The sequence below is a fragment of the Crocodylus siamensis genome, chromosome 2, assembly GCF_052110815.1.
Source record: "Crocodylus siamensis isolate JL-2025a chromosome 2, ASM5211081v1, whole genome shotgun sequence".
Lineage (NCBI taxonomy): Eukaryota > Metazoa > Chordata > Crocodylia > Crocodylidae > Crocodylus > Crocodylus siamensis.
The window spans coordinates 57,583,202-57,600,057 of NC_143396.1; the positions used below are offsets into that span (position 1 = coordinate 57,583,202).

A 16,856-nucleotide genomic window follows, 5' to 3' on the forward strand; every position below is an offset into this window, starting at 1 on the left:
TGGATGTCTGTTGGCCTTAGGGTATGAGGGCATGGGTAACCTGGAGCTGCCTGAACTCTCCAGCTGCCCCAGGCAGGCACTCCGAGTGCTCCAATGGTCTGATCCTGCACACCCCAGGACTTCCCCGAAGAATCAGGCCCAGGCTTTCTTGCTTGCAGAGGTACGCATGTATTACACTGCCAAGCCCAGAGTTGGGACAACAGACGACATCTGTATCATCCAATGAAGTGGATCAGCTGTGCTGGATCACATCTCAGCATGGCTGATCCCACTCCCAGGCTGACATCTGTTTATAGCCCCTGATACTGTGGAAGCTTCAGGTCAGGTGGATAATCAGTGTTGTGTTCATGGGAACATGGGTATTCTAGATTTCTTTTTGCGATTTAGGCATCTAAAGTCACGAAGTCATAGAGAAGTAAGGCTGGAAGAGACCTCCAGAGCATCTAATCCAACACCCTGCCTGAAGCAGAATCACCCCTATCCAATCCATCCCACACAACCATAATCTAAACTCTACAGACAACTACCCTTAATCCTGACATAACACAAACCTAACGCTCTAACCTACCACAGGTAAAAAAGGAGAACCGTGGCAACCAATGTCCTACTTCTATTAAATGCTTGTTGATAGTATGATCAAGAAGTCCTGGACAGAGGCTCCCCACTAATGAGGAAGGCAAAACCCCCCACCATCCATAACAGTCTCACCAGGGAGTAAAATTCCTTCCTAACCCCAAATATGACAATCAGTGTGACCCTCAGCAGAGGGGCAAGACCCTCTAGCCAGGAACCTCCGGCTTTGCTCCTAGCAAGAAAATCAGCACACCCAAGTTGAAGTCCACAGCCTTAGCTGTAGCCAATGCTTGGTGCTTCTGGGGAGGCTTAAAAACGCCTTGGTACATACAGCAGAAAAAAGGGAGGGGGAGAGGGGGTGAGCAACCAGCGAAGCCCAGGAGCATGGGAAATACCTGTGGTAGACAATAGGCATAGCTACCCCTAGATCATCCTCGACCAGTGGCCGTCCAGGCTCTTGAACACCTCCAGTGATGGCAGGTGTTCCAAAAGTCTGTTCCACTGCCTCACTATTCTCACATTAAAGTTTTTCTTCATCTCAAATCAAAATTTACTCTGCTACAACTTCAAGACTACCTAATTTTGTTTAGACACCTGGTTTGCCAATCCCATATAACCACATTGAAGTACATTGTGAGAGATTATAGTGTTAACTCACACAATGCTATTGTTACACTAGATTTAGTGTGGTTTTCTTCAAGCTCCAACTTCTAGGTGCATGTGACTGTATCACAGTTTTCTTGGACAAAAGCTTGGAAACAGTCTAGATGCATTTGAAAGGATTAAAAACAAGCTAAAAGTAATGAGTTTATTGTTTTAAAAAACTCATGATATTCTTAACCTATGATTTTGGGGCCTGTTCCCTGATTTTTAAATGCTTGGAGTTTGCAACACTGAATTAAGCACATGCTTAAATACTTTCCTAAATCGGGGCTTTAATTCAATTATTTTTCATGTTACGTGAAGGAGGAGATGTTTGCGTATACCATGGATAAACTTTCAGAAGAGGCTTTGAACTAGAGAGCACAGAATGAGAAAACAGATGCCAAGGAGATTTCAAAAGTGTCCAGGAGAGAAACTGGTGCTATGCAGTGCGCAGGCAAAGGAAATTGCTGCTACCATGGGAAGTTTGCAGGAGAACCCCACCATCTTACCAACACCCCAAGATTCAAGACAATAAGCTCTGGGAAGGTGTTCGTACTGACAGTTCTACCATTTAAAGAGTAAATCATTTTACTGGCTGCATTGTCTATGCATGTAAGCCCTACTCTGTGAAAAATACCTTTGTCATTAGCTACTCTTGGCAGCTACAAATGAAGAAATGTTGAATAAAGTGCCTCCTATTTTTATAGCAGATTTTAAAAAACAATGAGCCCGAGACGGAGCATCAAAAATAGAGCATCAGATCTATCATTTGAATCACTGACTACTTGTAGCACCTTATGCTATAGGGATATATATAAAAAAAACCCAAAGAAAAAAGAAAAGGGTTCAGTTTTAAAAGAGGAAAATGTTTAGAATGGGGAAAACAATGAGTAACTGAATACAATTATGGAAAAAAATTGTTTAGGTTCTGCTGAGCAGTTGTTACAAGCTTGGAAGTGAAATGTGTTAATTTTCATGAGATAAATAACTAATATTTAAATCTTCCTTTAACTGAAACTGCAATGTTGACTTAGGTGGGGGATTCTACCAAAATATGATCAGAAGATTTTCCATCTGTTAAACATATGAAAGTAAAGTAAGTACAAAGTTCCAAATAATTCACCTCTGTTCTGCAGGCAGTATTTTACCTGCCTTAGACATTTATTGGGGAAAAAATGGTTTTTGTCTACAGTTATCTTGATCCTCACTGTAGTACCCAATTCTGGTTGGTGTCATAAGTGGGATTAGTCACATGACCAAGACTGCTGAATTATACCAGTGCCCCTTTCAATTGTCATTTTTGGCCGCCGGATTCAAATTTCTTGCTCTTTGTTTTTTTAAATGTAAATAATTTGTCATTTAGTAATATACAGTCTACGCATGTAAATTCTGTTTCTCTAATGAGGTATTTATTTTTCTCAACTCCCTAAGACACCAAGCTCTCTTCCACGGGATTTAAATGGGATTTTAAGTCATTTTGCAATGGATTTGGGTCCATGGTCTTCAAGAGAACTATAAAAATATTTTGAATATTCAAAATAATCACAACTAACTAATCAAAAGCTCTCATATTTCAGCTTGCTAAGAGGTCTAGGGCTCTAGGCTAACAAAAATATGACTACATTAAACCATAGAACACAGTAACTCTTTCCAGCAATCAACTACTCAGATAAAATCTATCATATCTGCACTGGTCCAGTCCTGCAGGGAGCAAACCAGGAAAGCAAAGGCTGCAACTGAACTCCAACTAGCTTCAAGCATCAAGGACAATAAAAATCCTTTTTCAGATATGTGGGGAGCTGAAGGAAAAGCAACGGCAACATTGGACCCCTGCTGAACCAGATGGGACACCTGACGCCCAGGAAAAAGCCAACCTATTAAATGGGTACTTTGCATTGGTCTTTCATCAGTCCCATGGGAGGGCCATGCTTGCTACGGGACAGGGAGGTCTGGGTGAGGGAGATCCCCTGCTCTCCATCAATGCTAACCTCGTGAAGGAACACCTTGAGAGGATGGATACCTTCAAGTCAGCCGACCCTGACAATCTACACCTCAGGGTATTCAAGGAGCTGGTGAGCATCATACCCAGCCGCTGGCATGGATCTTTGAGAACTCCTGGTGCTCTGGTGTAATGCCTGAAGACTGGAGGAAGGCCAATGTGGTGCCTATCTTCAAGAAAGGGAGGAAAGTGCATCTGGCAAACTATAGGCCCATCAGCCTGACTTCTATCCTGGGGAAGATCTTAGAAAAGTTTATTGAAGAAGCCATCCTTAATGGACTGGCTGACGCCAATTTCCTGAGGGATAGCCAGCATGGGTTTGTTACGGGTAGGTCTTGCTTGACCTATCTCATTTCCTTTTATGACCAGGTGACCTATCACCTGGACAAGGGAGAAGAGATTGATGTCATATATCTTGACTTCAAAAAAGCTTTCAATCTGGTATCCCGTGATCACCTCTTGATGAAACTGGCCCATTGTGGTCTTGGGTCCACCACAATCTGCTCGCTGGGAAATTGGCTCTGTGGTCGGACCCAGAGGGTAGTAATTGATGGAAGTCACTCATCACCCAGTGGGGTCCCCCAAGGCTCTGTCCTTGGACCCATATTGTTCAACATCTTCATTAATAATGTGGACATTGGAGTCAGGAGCGGACTGGCCAAGTTCGCCAATGACACCAAACTTTGGGGCAAAGCATCCACACCTTGGAAGACAGGAGGGCGATCCAGGCTGACCTGGACAGGCTCAGCAAATGGGTGGACGAGAACCTGGTGGTGTTTAACACCAAAAAATGCAAAGTTCTCCACCTTGGGAAGAAAAACCTGCGGCATCCTTACAGGCTCAGCAGTGCTACACTGGCTAGTACTACAAGAAAGAGACTTGGGGGTCATCATTGACCACAAGATGAACAGGAGCCTGCAATGTGCTGCTGCAGCTAGTAAAGCAACCAAAACACTGGCTTGGATCCATAGATGCTTCTCAAGCAAATCCTGGGACGTCATTCTCCCCTTGTACTTGGCCTTGGTGAGGCCGCAGCTGGAGTATTGCGTCCAGTTTTGGGCCCCACAATTCAAAAAGGATGCGGAGAAGCCTGAGAGAGTCCAGAGAAGATCCATGCGCATGATCAGAGGTCAGGAAAACAGACCTTATGACAACATGCTGAGATCTGTGAGGCTCTTTAGCCTGGAAAAGCGTAGGCTCAGGGGTGATCTGATGGCCACCTATAAGTTTATCAGGGGTGACCATTAGTATCTGGGGGAACATTTGTTCACTAGAGCACCCCAAGGGATGATGAGGTCGAACAGTTATAAACTACTGCAAGACTGTTTCAGGCTGGACATAAAGAAGAATTTCTTTACTGTCCGAGCCCCCAAGGTCTGGAATAGCCTGCCATTGGAGGTGGTTCAAGCACCAACATTGAACACCTTCAGGAGTAAATTGGATGCGTATCTTGCTGGGATCCTATGACCCCAGCTGACTTTCTGCCCTTCTGGGGGAGAAGGGGCTGGACTTGATGATCTTCCAAGGTCCCTTCCAGCTCTAATGTCTATGAAATCTATGAAATATCAATACACTGATAAATTTCACGTTTTAAAGTTAGTGAAGCTCCCAAACATAATGTTACAGAATCTCTCTTTACAAGAGAATGAAACAATTGTTTTCTTCAGCTTCTGGTGAGGGGGTAATTAAGTGCAACATTTAACAACTCATGGGTAGTGGCCCAATAGTGGGTTGCAAGAATATATAAAAGGGTTGCAAACATACTTTAAAAATAGACAAACAAACTTGAAAAATTGGTTCTCCTTTAAAGGAGAAAAACATGGGAAATGGTGGCTTTTCCCTTGCAAGCTGCAAGGGGCTGTTTTGGGCCCCCCATGCTCCGCACACTGGAGGGCTGTGGCCTGGGAGTTGTGTGCAGTGGGTCCAGAGTCAGGAGCACTGGGTTGGGACTGGCCATTGATGTTTATAAATGGGTCCTGGTAGAAAAATGGTTGAAAACCACTGGTCTAGTGTAGACACCAAAAATTTATTTTATTCAGTTGCTGAAGCCATCAGAAAACTTAGCACGTATACTTGGGGCAACATAAAAGCTGTCATTTGTGGTACTTTACAGTTTGAGTCACAATGTTTGGTAAGAGTATCTTTGTATAAGTACCACATGTGTGTTACTTTGTTGCTGATGGAGGCAAATATAATAATAATAATAATACTGTCAGAAAAGATTGTTAAAGTTCTGTTCATTTTTATACTGGTATATTTATCTGATTCTATGCACTCTATTTCACTAAGTGACTCTATTAAAAAACTACCATAGAATTTTATTTTGAATAGCAGGCTTGCAGAAATGTAAACCCCTTTCTAGATCATAGGTCAGCAACCCCTGGCATGCGTGCCAAGCATAGCACGTGAGGCCATTTTCCTCAGCAAGCGTTGGGGCTGGGGAGGCAGCAGCTGTTTGCAGCCTCCTGGCTGGTTTGCTGCAAGCCCTTCTGGGAGAAGCCCGGGCTCCCAGCAGGCAGCAGCTACCCAGAGCTGGGTCCAGCTGCAGCTGGGAGGCTACAAACAGCTGCTGCCTCCCTGCCCTGGGACCCAACAGGTGCAGTGCTGGCACCTGCTGCCTTTGTGGACCTCGGGACCGGGAGATAGCTTGGGCCAGGGCAGGGAGACAGCAGCTGCTTGTAGCCTCCCAGCTGGAGCCAGCCCCGGCTCTGGGTACATGCTGATAGCCACGGAGCCTGGGCTGCTTCCATGGACATGCTTCTGCAAGCAGCCTGGGCTCCATGGCTATCAGCAGCTACCCAGAACCTGAGCCAGCTGCAAACATTTGCTGCCTCGCCACCCCGTCCCTAGCCCTAGCTGCCTCCCTGCCCCAGACCTGGACCTGGGCTCCAGGGAGGCAGCACATACTGGCAATGCTCCCCACTATGCTGCTTTTGTTGATTCTGCAAAACAGCCTTGGAACTCAGTGCAGCAGGGCACAGCAGAGGACTCAGAAAGCTGCCTACTCCAAGCTCCCCACTGCCCTGCCACACTTCCCCTGCAGGTGGGGGCAGCAGGAAGGGGTGCAACCCTGTGCCGCTGCCCACGCTGCTCCTGTGCACACAGGAGGTGAGGGCAGCACAACGGAGAGCACTGCTGGTATATGCTGCCTCCCCAGAGCCAGGGGCCAGGGCTGGGGCTGGGAGGCAGCTGAGGCCAGGGTGAGAGGCAGCAGATGTTTGCACCTGGCCTAGGTTCTAGGTAACTGCTGATAGCCACAGAACCCAGGCTGCAGGGCAAGGGGAAGCAGGGGTGGGGGGTACAGGGCAGAAGGGCTGGGAGGCAGGGGCTTTGGGTGGGGGCAAGCAGGACATCCTGCCATGTACCCCCTGCCCTCATTTTGTTTTTCTGGCATGCCAGCACTCCAGCACTTTCCAAGGTAGGCATTGTGGGGGTTTTCAGCACTCCAGCCAAAAAACGTTGCCTACCCCTGCTCTAGATCATCTTGAGAAGAAGTTACTAGCAACCCTAGACCCGTCTGTCAACAATATGGGCCTGATCCTCTGACTCACTGAATATCCACAATTCTCAGCAGTTTAAATAAATGGGAATTGAGAGCATCTGACACATGCAGAATTGTATCCCTAATCCTTTAAAAGGGCAAGTAAATATCGCTTCATTAAAAGTGGATCCCTCTGATAGGAAATAGCAGCATCAAACATTAACTTCTGGGACACTGTGGATATTCCAGAAATTCAGATTTGGTTCCAGTATCTATGGGTAACAATGTAAATTCAAAGATTTTTTTTGGTCTTTTTTTAAACCATGCTCTTTAGTGAGGTAAAATATTTAGACCCTGCTACTTTCTGATGACACTTAAATATCACAGTCACAGGTAAAAGAGCAACTCCCATATAAGCAAGACAAACAAAGCAAAAACAGTCAATATGTAATGCATTATCGTATAAGGTTACCCTGCAAGGAGTTAATAACTATGCTTGCAATGATGTTCTAAAGCTCCTGATAGAATAGGAAATGCTATCTACCTATCTGTCTATAACACAAGTTCTATTTTTACTAAAATGCCATTTATTTAGTTACAACATTGTTTTACTTAAGTCTGGAGAAGAGAAGTCTGAGAGGGGATTTAACAACAGCCTTCAGCTACCTGAAGGGTGGCTACAAAGAGGATGGAGCTAGACTGTTCAAGTTGCAGCAAAAGAAGTTTACATTGGATATTAGGAAAAACTCTCACTAGGAGGGTAGTAAGGCACTGGAACAGTCTGGGCAGAGAGGTGGTGGAATCTCGGAGTTGTTAAAACCCAGCTAGACAAAGCCTTGGTTGGGATGAGATAGTTGGGGATGGTCCTGCTCTGAGCAGGGGAGTGGTGCTGGTCTACATTAGTGTTTCTCAATCTGTGGGTCATGACCCAAAAGTGGGTCACAAGAATATATGAAAGGGTCAGGAACAAACATTTAAAATGAACCAAGAAACTAAAAATGGATTCTCCTTTAGAGGAAAAAAATGTGGGAAACCCTGGCCTTCCCCTTGGAGGCTGGCTGAATTGCAGCCTGTGAGGGGCTGTTTGGAGCTCCCCATGCCCCACACACCCACCCTGCCCCACACCCTGGGGCCTAGGGCCTGGGGTTGGGGGCAGTGGGTCAGGAGTAAGGGACACTGGGTTGGGGCCAGCCATTGATGTTTGCAAGTGGGTCTGAACCCCCAGTCTACATGACCGCCCACGGTGCCTTCCAACCTGCATTTTCTGTGATTCTGTTACTAGCCTTTATAAAGGAAATGGAGATTCATAAGGGTTGATTACATTCATTCTCCAATTCAGTGTTGGACCCTTTGCAAATAAAAGCCAGGTTGCAAAACAGTTGATTTTTTTTTTTTTGTCCTGGAAAAGGAAAACAGCCCAAGTTGAAATGCAACAATCCCATTCCCCCCGCTCCCCCACCCCCGACTGCTAGAAAAGTAATACAGAAACCAGTACTTCACTCCTCGCTTGCTGCTATACCCGGGTTTCTGTTCAAAAGAAAGCAAGAAGAGTTCCCCCTCTCATTTCTTTGCTGCCAGCAAGAACTTCACGGACCGTCTCAGGCATCAGATTTCTTCCGCCAGCCACAGTGAAAAAGGCGTGAGTGAGACTGTGCCGAAGGGTGTTAAGCGGGAGCTGCCCCCGCGCCCCGAGCGCAGCCGGCCCCGGCCCCGGCCCCGGCCCCGGCGCTCACCTCGGCAGGCGCCCGTGCAGGAGGCGAGCAGCAGCAGCAGCAGCAGCGCGGCGGCGCCCGGCACGTCCCCGGGGCTGCGCTGCGGGCCGGGGGGCGGCGGCTGCTGCGGGCAGAGGCTGGTGCGGAGCATGGTCCGGCTCGGCTGGCCCGTGCGCGCCCGGGGCTGAGAGGAGCCTGCAGCGCGGGCCGGCCGCGCTCCCTCCCAAACTTTTAAATCTCCGGGACACGTGGCGGCCTCCCCCTGACTCACGGCCGCGTCAGCCGCTCCCCCGCCCGCCACAGCCCCCGGCGTGCGCGTGCCAGCCCTCAACCGGGGGCGGGGGGTGACAGAGGAGCCCTAACTCAACGGGGGGCGAGAGAGAGAGCGCGCGAGAGTGTGTGTGTGTGTGTGAAAGTGGAGGGGTGAACCAGCCCTGAAACAACTGGGGAAGTGAGAAAGAGCGAGCCCTAAAACAAGAGGGAGAGAGAGAGAGTGTGTGCACGTGCATGTGAAGGAGCCCTGAAACAACAGGGATTGGTTTCAAACGGACTGTAAAACGATTCCTTCCGGAGCTGTCCATCCTCGGCACCTGCAGCTCTTAGTGTCCTTTATCCCAAGGATGTCAAAGATACAGCTTGCAGGCCAGAGCCAGCCTGCAGAGCCTCACCATCACCCAGCCCCCGCTGCTGTCGTTGGTCTCAGAGTTGACCAGCTGGCAGCATGTGGGACACACTGGATGGCCCCCTGCAGCACAGCAATGCCCACTCCAGTTTATGCCCCAGAGCATAAAGCAGAACTGCACCACACGCAGCACCTTCTGTGGCCAGTCCAAGATCTAGGGCACAATGCTGGTCTGTAGGGCTGACCTGACCCATAGGTTCAATCCAGCCCACCGTCCAGCCCCATGATATTCTTCCAACCAGTGAGGCCTGATGGGCTTGAAACCCCTGGCTTAACCCTTTTGTATGAAGACTGGGGAAAACAAGGATGTCAGAGTTAAGAGCCTTAGTCCCCAATTCAGGAATGCTTTATGGGTAAGCTCTTAACTAGAGGCCCATGAGTAATCAAACTGGCTGATCATTTGTGACAATTTTTGCTCTAAAAATGTTGAGAAGAGACCTTTTCTGAGAAAATTAACCAGTGTTGGTTAATTTCATCCCAAAAGAGGAGGATGAGGAAAATTCTAAACAATTAAAAATAGGTTGTCAAAAGGGAAATACGTGCAACTAAGGCAATTGCTTCTATTGTTAAGGGAGAAGTAATGGAGGGAAAAAAGCAATAGATATCTAACAATTAAGTAGAACAACTGAAAGGTATGTAGTCTGTGGATTAGAAGACCATGTATTGTGGTTAGCAAGGCTTCTGCTTGAACCTATACAGCTTTTACCTTGCATGTATTTAGTATCTTCCTGTTATTAGAATCTCAATAGTGTTCATATTAGCATAAAAAACCGTAAAGTAAATAAATGCCTCAAAGCTGACCTCCATACATTTACTATGGTTTATTAGAATCTCATTTAATGGCATCCACCACATTGGCATCAAAATTTGAAACTATATTCTATACATACGTGCTTTTTTGCACCAGCTATTAGAATCAAATTGCATGTATGCATGTTTCCTGCACAGCTGAAGTTACTATGCAACTGCTGGTGACCTGAGTATGTTTGATCATGCAGGGCTTTGGTTTTAGCTGTGTTGGTCTAAGGACAGAGGCAGGCAAGGTTCTTTGGGTAGATGTGATATCTTGTATTAGATGAACCTGAACATCATGGCACCCATACAAGCTTTGCACTTTGCTGCCATTTATTGGAATTGCCTGATATTAATAGATGTGAGACTTAAATGAAAACACATATTCTTTTCCTGGTATGTAGACTATCAGAACTCTGACTAAAACATTATTTGCATCAATAAAGCTCCAAATATATATGCTTTATAGTGCATATGCATACATATTCAGGGGTTGGTGTATAATGTTAATGTAGATACATAAAAAGCATATATTTGCAGTTTGAAAAAAAAATAGTTTCCAAGGGCCAAACTCTATTGCCATCAGTGAAGAGAACTTGCATCTTCTGCTTTTCAGTGGTGCAGCGTATATGCTGAAAGTGGCAACAGCAGTGTCACTACCTGCACCAACTGCACTTTGCCTATTTGGTGCATGGCCTCAACTGGGGGGCCAAACAACTGGAGTTTCCATCTGTCTACGCCATCATTTCAAGAGTTAAAAAAAAAGTGTTTGTAAAGGTGCCCTTGACAGTACAGCACTACAAAGAAGTTCTGACTGACAAGCTCCTGTCACCAGACCCCATGCCAGCAAGGCAGCCTCCATCAGAGTAACACAAATGACTTTTGACAGCTCTACAGTCAAGAGGGATCTTGAAATAATTCATGCACGCTTTTCTGCTGTACCACAGGTGATCAAGAAACTTGAGATATGGGGGCTTCTCTATATGATTTCACTTGACAAAATCAAAGGGGTTGAAAAAATTAACTCTGTTGTGCATGATATAAACCAATGAGTGAGACACAAGCTGCAAAGACTTTTGAAGAGGAACTTTGGATATAAAGCACTGGTAGTGGTGAAGAGTTATTTGGATGGTACTGATATGGAACTACCAGAAATAGTATCAGCAACTCTGGATCCTGCTTTCAAGTTTTGCCATTACATCTGTGGACTTTGAGGGATCTTTCTCAAGGTACAAATTCATTCTGACTGAGGAGTTCCACAAATTAACACAGGAAAACTTGGAAAAAAATAGGATTTTGAAAAGAGGGCATGTGTAGGGTGACCATACACCCCAGATTGCTCAGGACAGTCCCGGATTTCAGAGGCCGTCTCAGCATCCTGGCTATTGGAGAAAATTGAAGCAAAAGTCCCAGATTGGCACAAACCTACTCTCATATGCCAACTCCTGACTGAGGAGCCATGCACGTGCAAGTGGGCTCATGCCAATCCAGGATTTTTGCTTCAGTTTTGCTTCAGCCAATGAGCTGCTCCCTGGTCCAAACTCCTCTGGGCTGCAGGCAGAGTCTCTTGCACAGTGGAGTCAGGGGGAGGGCAAGGGTGCATGCAGGGAGCTGTGGGGTCGTGTGTGTGTGTGTATTCACATACTGTCCTGGTCACTTCTGGGAGCTGCAGAGTGGGTGGGTGGGTGTGCGCTGTGCTGTCCTGCCCACCCCTGCTCCTGAGAGGATCAGGGTGGGAGAGGGAGGGGAGGTTGCACATATTCTGGTGTCCCCCATTCCAAATTTCCTTCAAATTATTATGGTCACCCTAGGCATGTGGGATCAGTGACCAACCCTGCAGAAGTATCTGTTCTTCCCTGCTCCCACCTACTTAGCTATTAGGTATAATAAAGATCTTTCTATGTTTTTTTTAGTTATGAAGAACAGCTGATGATCATAGACATTTAGTTCTAAGAAGAGGTTGATGGCTGAGAATCACTGACAGATAGGCACTTACAAATCTACACCATGGGTGGTGCAAGGCACAAGGCCACATGGGGCAGAGTCATGCTGACTGTCAGACTGGGAATGGTGTAGTTGTGTTTGCATGAGGCTGCTCAAGAGCTAATTAGTAGAGCTAGACTGGGTATCTCTGGATGGCACTACCTTGGGTTATGTAGACACACCAAGTCTAGTGGGAGGGACAATGAAATCTCGGGGCTGTCTGTGGGAGGAGGGTAGTTTTTGGGGGGTAGTGGGAGCTGCACCTTGCCTGGGGAAACTAGAGGAATGCCCTTTGCTAACCTTGTAGAGGGCACAACAATCTCTTACTTGCCACCTAACCCTTTAAGAGTTGGGGTTTAAACCCTGACCCACTTTGATATATGCTACTGTTGTTCAAGTGTCTTCCCGCTCATCTCACTGGTTTCTATGAATCTCACTCTTAGGCACCTGACTTTTTCAGTGTTGAACAAAACTGGGTACCCAACCTGAGTCTGCAGGGCACCAAGAGTTAGGTGTTGAAATGCTGAGCATTACAAGTCTATACTTCCTTGTGGATTTAGTTTATGGTGGGCACATCTGAATGAGGTACTGACTGCACAGTAGCCAAAAAATACTGCACCACAGCATGGGCAGTGCTAACACACTACTGTGCAGTATTATTACGCTACTGCTCAGTAGCATCACTTAAAAGATGTTTGCTACCACTACTGTGCAGTAACTCCAACTACTGTGCATTTATTTAGTGCTTGCTAACACAAGTATTAAATAAATGTACATTAATGACTGCACAGTAGCATCTTGTGTAGATGCGCCCAGCTAACTGTTCCCATATCATTAGGAGCTTTATCTTGCACACAGAGGGTGTGTCTATACATGCACTTTATTGCACAGTAGACTAATTTGCTGCATAGTAAAGTGTCCTCATCTAATATATGCTGCAATTAGGGCATAGTAGATTAATTTACTCCGACATAGGATAGTCCCATCAGACACAGGTACTATCCAATGGTGAGTAAATTATGTGTTGATGGTCATATCTGGATTAATTTACTCTGGCTCAAATTATGTCAGAGTTTATTTAGTTACATTAATTGCATGTGTAGATGCACCCAGAGGCATGCAAACTGCTTTTGTATTCTAGAGAGCACAGAGCTGACTCACTCAAGTTCTGTTCTAAAGAAAGTGGATTCGAGAAGAGATGAAGAGGTCCACAGGACATCTGTCATAAAGGATGAATCAAACTCTTAACCACTTTGGGTGCCTGTAGATGTGTGGGAATGCTGCTCCGATGCACTGTAATTATAGTGCTTTGGAGCAGACTCAATTAATCAAGTCTGCTGCAGTGTGCCAATTAGTGCACTCCAGCAGCCTCCGCATCTTGTGTATTCATGTCCCCACATTTCAAAATGGTGGCAGGGGTGCTTTAACTAAAGCTCATCAAACAAACTTTAGTTAAAGTGCCTCCACCACCATTTTGAAGCATGGGACACTGAATACATGAGATGTGGGTGCTTTGATTAGAGCGGTTCTCTGAGCTGCTGTAATTAAAGTCCCCCACACTGGAGCACATGTAAAGATGCCCTTCAGTTCAAGAAGCATCAGTGAAGAGTTTCTGCCTCACTGAGGTTCAGTTCCTTGTGTTCTCCTTGGGATAGTGTAGCTCTACCTCAATGCTGTAGCTTAACCTCCAGCTGTAAATGTCTACAATTTCTCTCCCTAGTCTTCATCTGTGATTTTTTCAGTTTCATTTGAAGTATTACAGGATGCTTAAACACCATGAGAATTATCTGCAATATAAATGATCCAGACACAAAGGACCAGCAGTAAGAATTTCCAAATAATGCAGAGCGTGAGGAACAGCTGCAGGTAGATGAAGTTGCTTGACAAGAACAACTGGTGTCACTGTGAAAGAAATGGCATGTTACATCAGCAAACACAATCACATCCAGTGTTCTGTCCATGCCCTTTGTATGTACTACACTGCATTACCTGTGGCGGGTCATATATACCACAAATTGGACACTGTGAACAGACTGACAGTCTTTAATCGGATGATGAGTCAAGGTCATAAGACAATACAGAAGTCTCTAAGCTGTACCAGGCCCTTTGCTGATCCTATTAAGGTCAAGGAGAAAGCTTTAATAGAATTAATTAGGCATAGAAATGCCACATCAGAATATTTTTTAAAAATTAAATGAGCCTCTACTTTACATATGTGGCCATATTTTTTTTATCTACTTAATGAAAACATTTTTAAACCAATTTAGCTTATGACACTATGTTTTTGTTCCAGATCCCATAAGAAACAAGATATGCCATTTAGAAAACATTAGCCCACATTACATTAGTAGATATCAGATCTGCAAACTATCTGCCTAATCTTTAATCTTGTCCAACTTAATGAATGTCTTGGTGCTTGACCATCAGAAGGATTTAATTTCCAGTGTATGTTGTTAATTAATTCTTCTTAAGTACACAAGGCTTTACGCAACATATTAAAATGTAAATAAATCTTAGGTTTAAGTATTTATAAATCTCTCATAACTACTACACAGTGTTACAAAAATGTTTTATGGATTTTTAAATGACTGTTACAGTTTGAATTAAATACAAGTTTTATTTGAAAGAGATTTTATTCCCTGATAACTGACTTTAATATGATATATATATATGTTTGGGTGCATGTGTATGTATGTATATGTATATGTAATCTGACATATATAGAGATCCATAAATTGTTACAGGCTAGAAGGGACCTTGTAGATTATCGAGTCCAGTCCCCCTGCACTAGGCAGGAAAAGACTGTCCAGTCTCCAAGTCTCCAAGACTCTCCAGTCTATATATATATATATAGAATATATATATTTACATTACACTCTGAAAAATTTAGGATGCTAATTCATTAAACAGAACCCACCAGTTTAAAAGCATACTCTATGAGATTTTGAAAACAAATGACAGAATTCTCCAGGCAGAAATATACAACGACACACACATCCATTTCCTGTATATATCCCACTTAATTGCTGAGACAGAAGTCCTATTGATGTCAGCGAGCGTTTTGGCAGGGTAAAAGTGTCAGGATTTGGTCCTTAGTTTTCACTAGGTTTATGTGATTTATGGTGATTAACTTCATAGCAAGTAATACAATATCCTCAATAGTACCAGGAGAAAATAATGTTATTCTGTATCTGTTCTCATTTTGTTTAACTGTTTGATGAAATTAATGTTGTACAATTTGCAGGAATAAGGCACATCCTAATTAAAAGCATATTTCCAATTTAGGATGTTTTGGACTCAATTCCATTTTATGCTGTAATTAGCTTATTTGAAATAGTCTCCCTATTTGCCTATTTGTGGTTGGAATACATGTTAATTACACTTGTTGGAAAGGAAATCAAACTGCTGACGATGTGAAGACACTGTGGAAAGAGCCAGGGTCAAGAGTCCATCTGCTTTCTGTGCACACATATGGATCCTCTAAGAATTCAGTTCATGCAACTTCTTCTGTCACATCATTTGTACCCAGCAGGTCCATGTACCCATATTTGAACATGAGCAGTTAGAGAGGGCTGTGTGTATTTGGAGTACTTTGCCAAAAAATCCCACCATTGATTGCTATTGCCAGCCCACTCTAGCAGCACTTTACAACAATGGGAGTAATGGCAGACACTCTCCCTACTCACCAGTGGCATTTTTAGCTCCATGTTGCTTAATCCTATAAGCAAGCCTATACAACAGGTTGCTAAAACACAAGCACTATTTACACTAGATTCCTGTACATATTTAGAGAAAGAAACCCAGTGTAGTCAAGTTTCTGAGTGGTCAAGTCCTGCTTAGACAGTCTAGAACTTATAACTGATATACTTTCTTAATAGGTTACCTACAACATAAATACTCCCTGAATCCCGGAGGGAGAACCAAAGATTCCTCTTACAGGTTGTGAAAAAACAGACCAGATGCAGGACCAAGAGAAAGAGATGTTCACAAGGGACAGCATTTAAATTATCATCACTTACTGTGGTTTTTTTGTATTCCCAAATGACACTAGCTTGCTTCTCCTTGTAATCAGTAAACTCCAAAATACAAAAGCAAAGTTCAAATAATATAAGGTACAAGAATCCTTGGGGTTGCCTAAAGTATCCTACCCTTGGTTTGATCAAGACTCTTCCTTCTGAGAGTAACAGCCTTTTTTAGTGTGTGGAACTTGAAGAGACTCTGCAGCTTCTAATTAGCTCCTGGCTAGGTATGCCTCCTTGAGCTGTTTTGTAATCCTGGCTAGAAATTAACTCCGAGGCTAGGTACGGATTATACTTTTACCAGCAAATATAATGACATTTACCAGCAAATGAAACCTGTAACAGAACAGAAGTTGGGCACACAAAACCAGTCTCTACCCACAACAGAACAGAGATTTGGGGGACACAGACTGGTTTAAAAACAGTGGAACCCAGTCTAAGATTTGCCCCTCACACACAAAGGGCGAATGTGTGTTCTGTTCGTCATCTGACTCAGCAGGGTTTGTTTCTGGGAATACTACTGACACAGGCACAGCAGATCTTTGGGACCATCTCCAAGAAGCCCTTATATCCCTAGTCACAGGACCAAACTTACATAAGAAAGTTACAGTTGAACCCCCTGAAAAGTCAAGGAAATTTGGACAACAGTACACACAACAGACCAAATTCAGCAAACTTATGAATGAATAAACTCTACTGAAGTTAGTTGAATTACATTCACTTAATCTCAGGCTGAATGTGGTGTATTGGGACTCAAGTCTTCTATTCAGTGTTGAAATCCAGAATGGGCCCTAGCACTGCATATTTCCCTACACTGACTATCTGTGTCCCTCACCTCAAATCTGAAGGTAGTCAGTAACCCCTCTGACAAGACTGCAAGAAATGCATCATTTGTAGTTTTTTTTATGATGAAGATACTTGTCCAATGAAAGCTAAACCAAGCCCACCAAAATCACTTTGATTACTGTTT

The 16,856-nt window shown here is 44.5% G+C and overlaps 1 protein-coding gene across 4 annotated transcripts in view; it reads right to left on the bottom strand.

Moving 5' to 3' along the window:
* The window catches only part of NMU (neuromedin U), a 38,831-nt gene extending 30,030 nt beyond the window's left edge, over positions 1–8,801 (bottom strand). Inside the window, exon 1 of one of the 4 annotated variants that reach the window (XM_090034705.1) lies at positions 8,432–8,801. In XM_090034705.1, the coding sequence (XP_089890831.1) occupies positions 8,432–8,561 (130 nt within the window). In that variant the 5' untranslated portion in view covers positions 8,562–8,801. The remainder of the gene's footprint in view (positions 1–8,431) is intronic. The other 3 variants (XM_090034707.1, XM_090034704.1, XM_090034706.1) reach the window with 3 other exon arrangements.
* Positions 8,802–16,856: the final 8,055 nt, after the last annotated feature.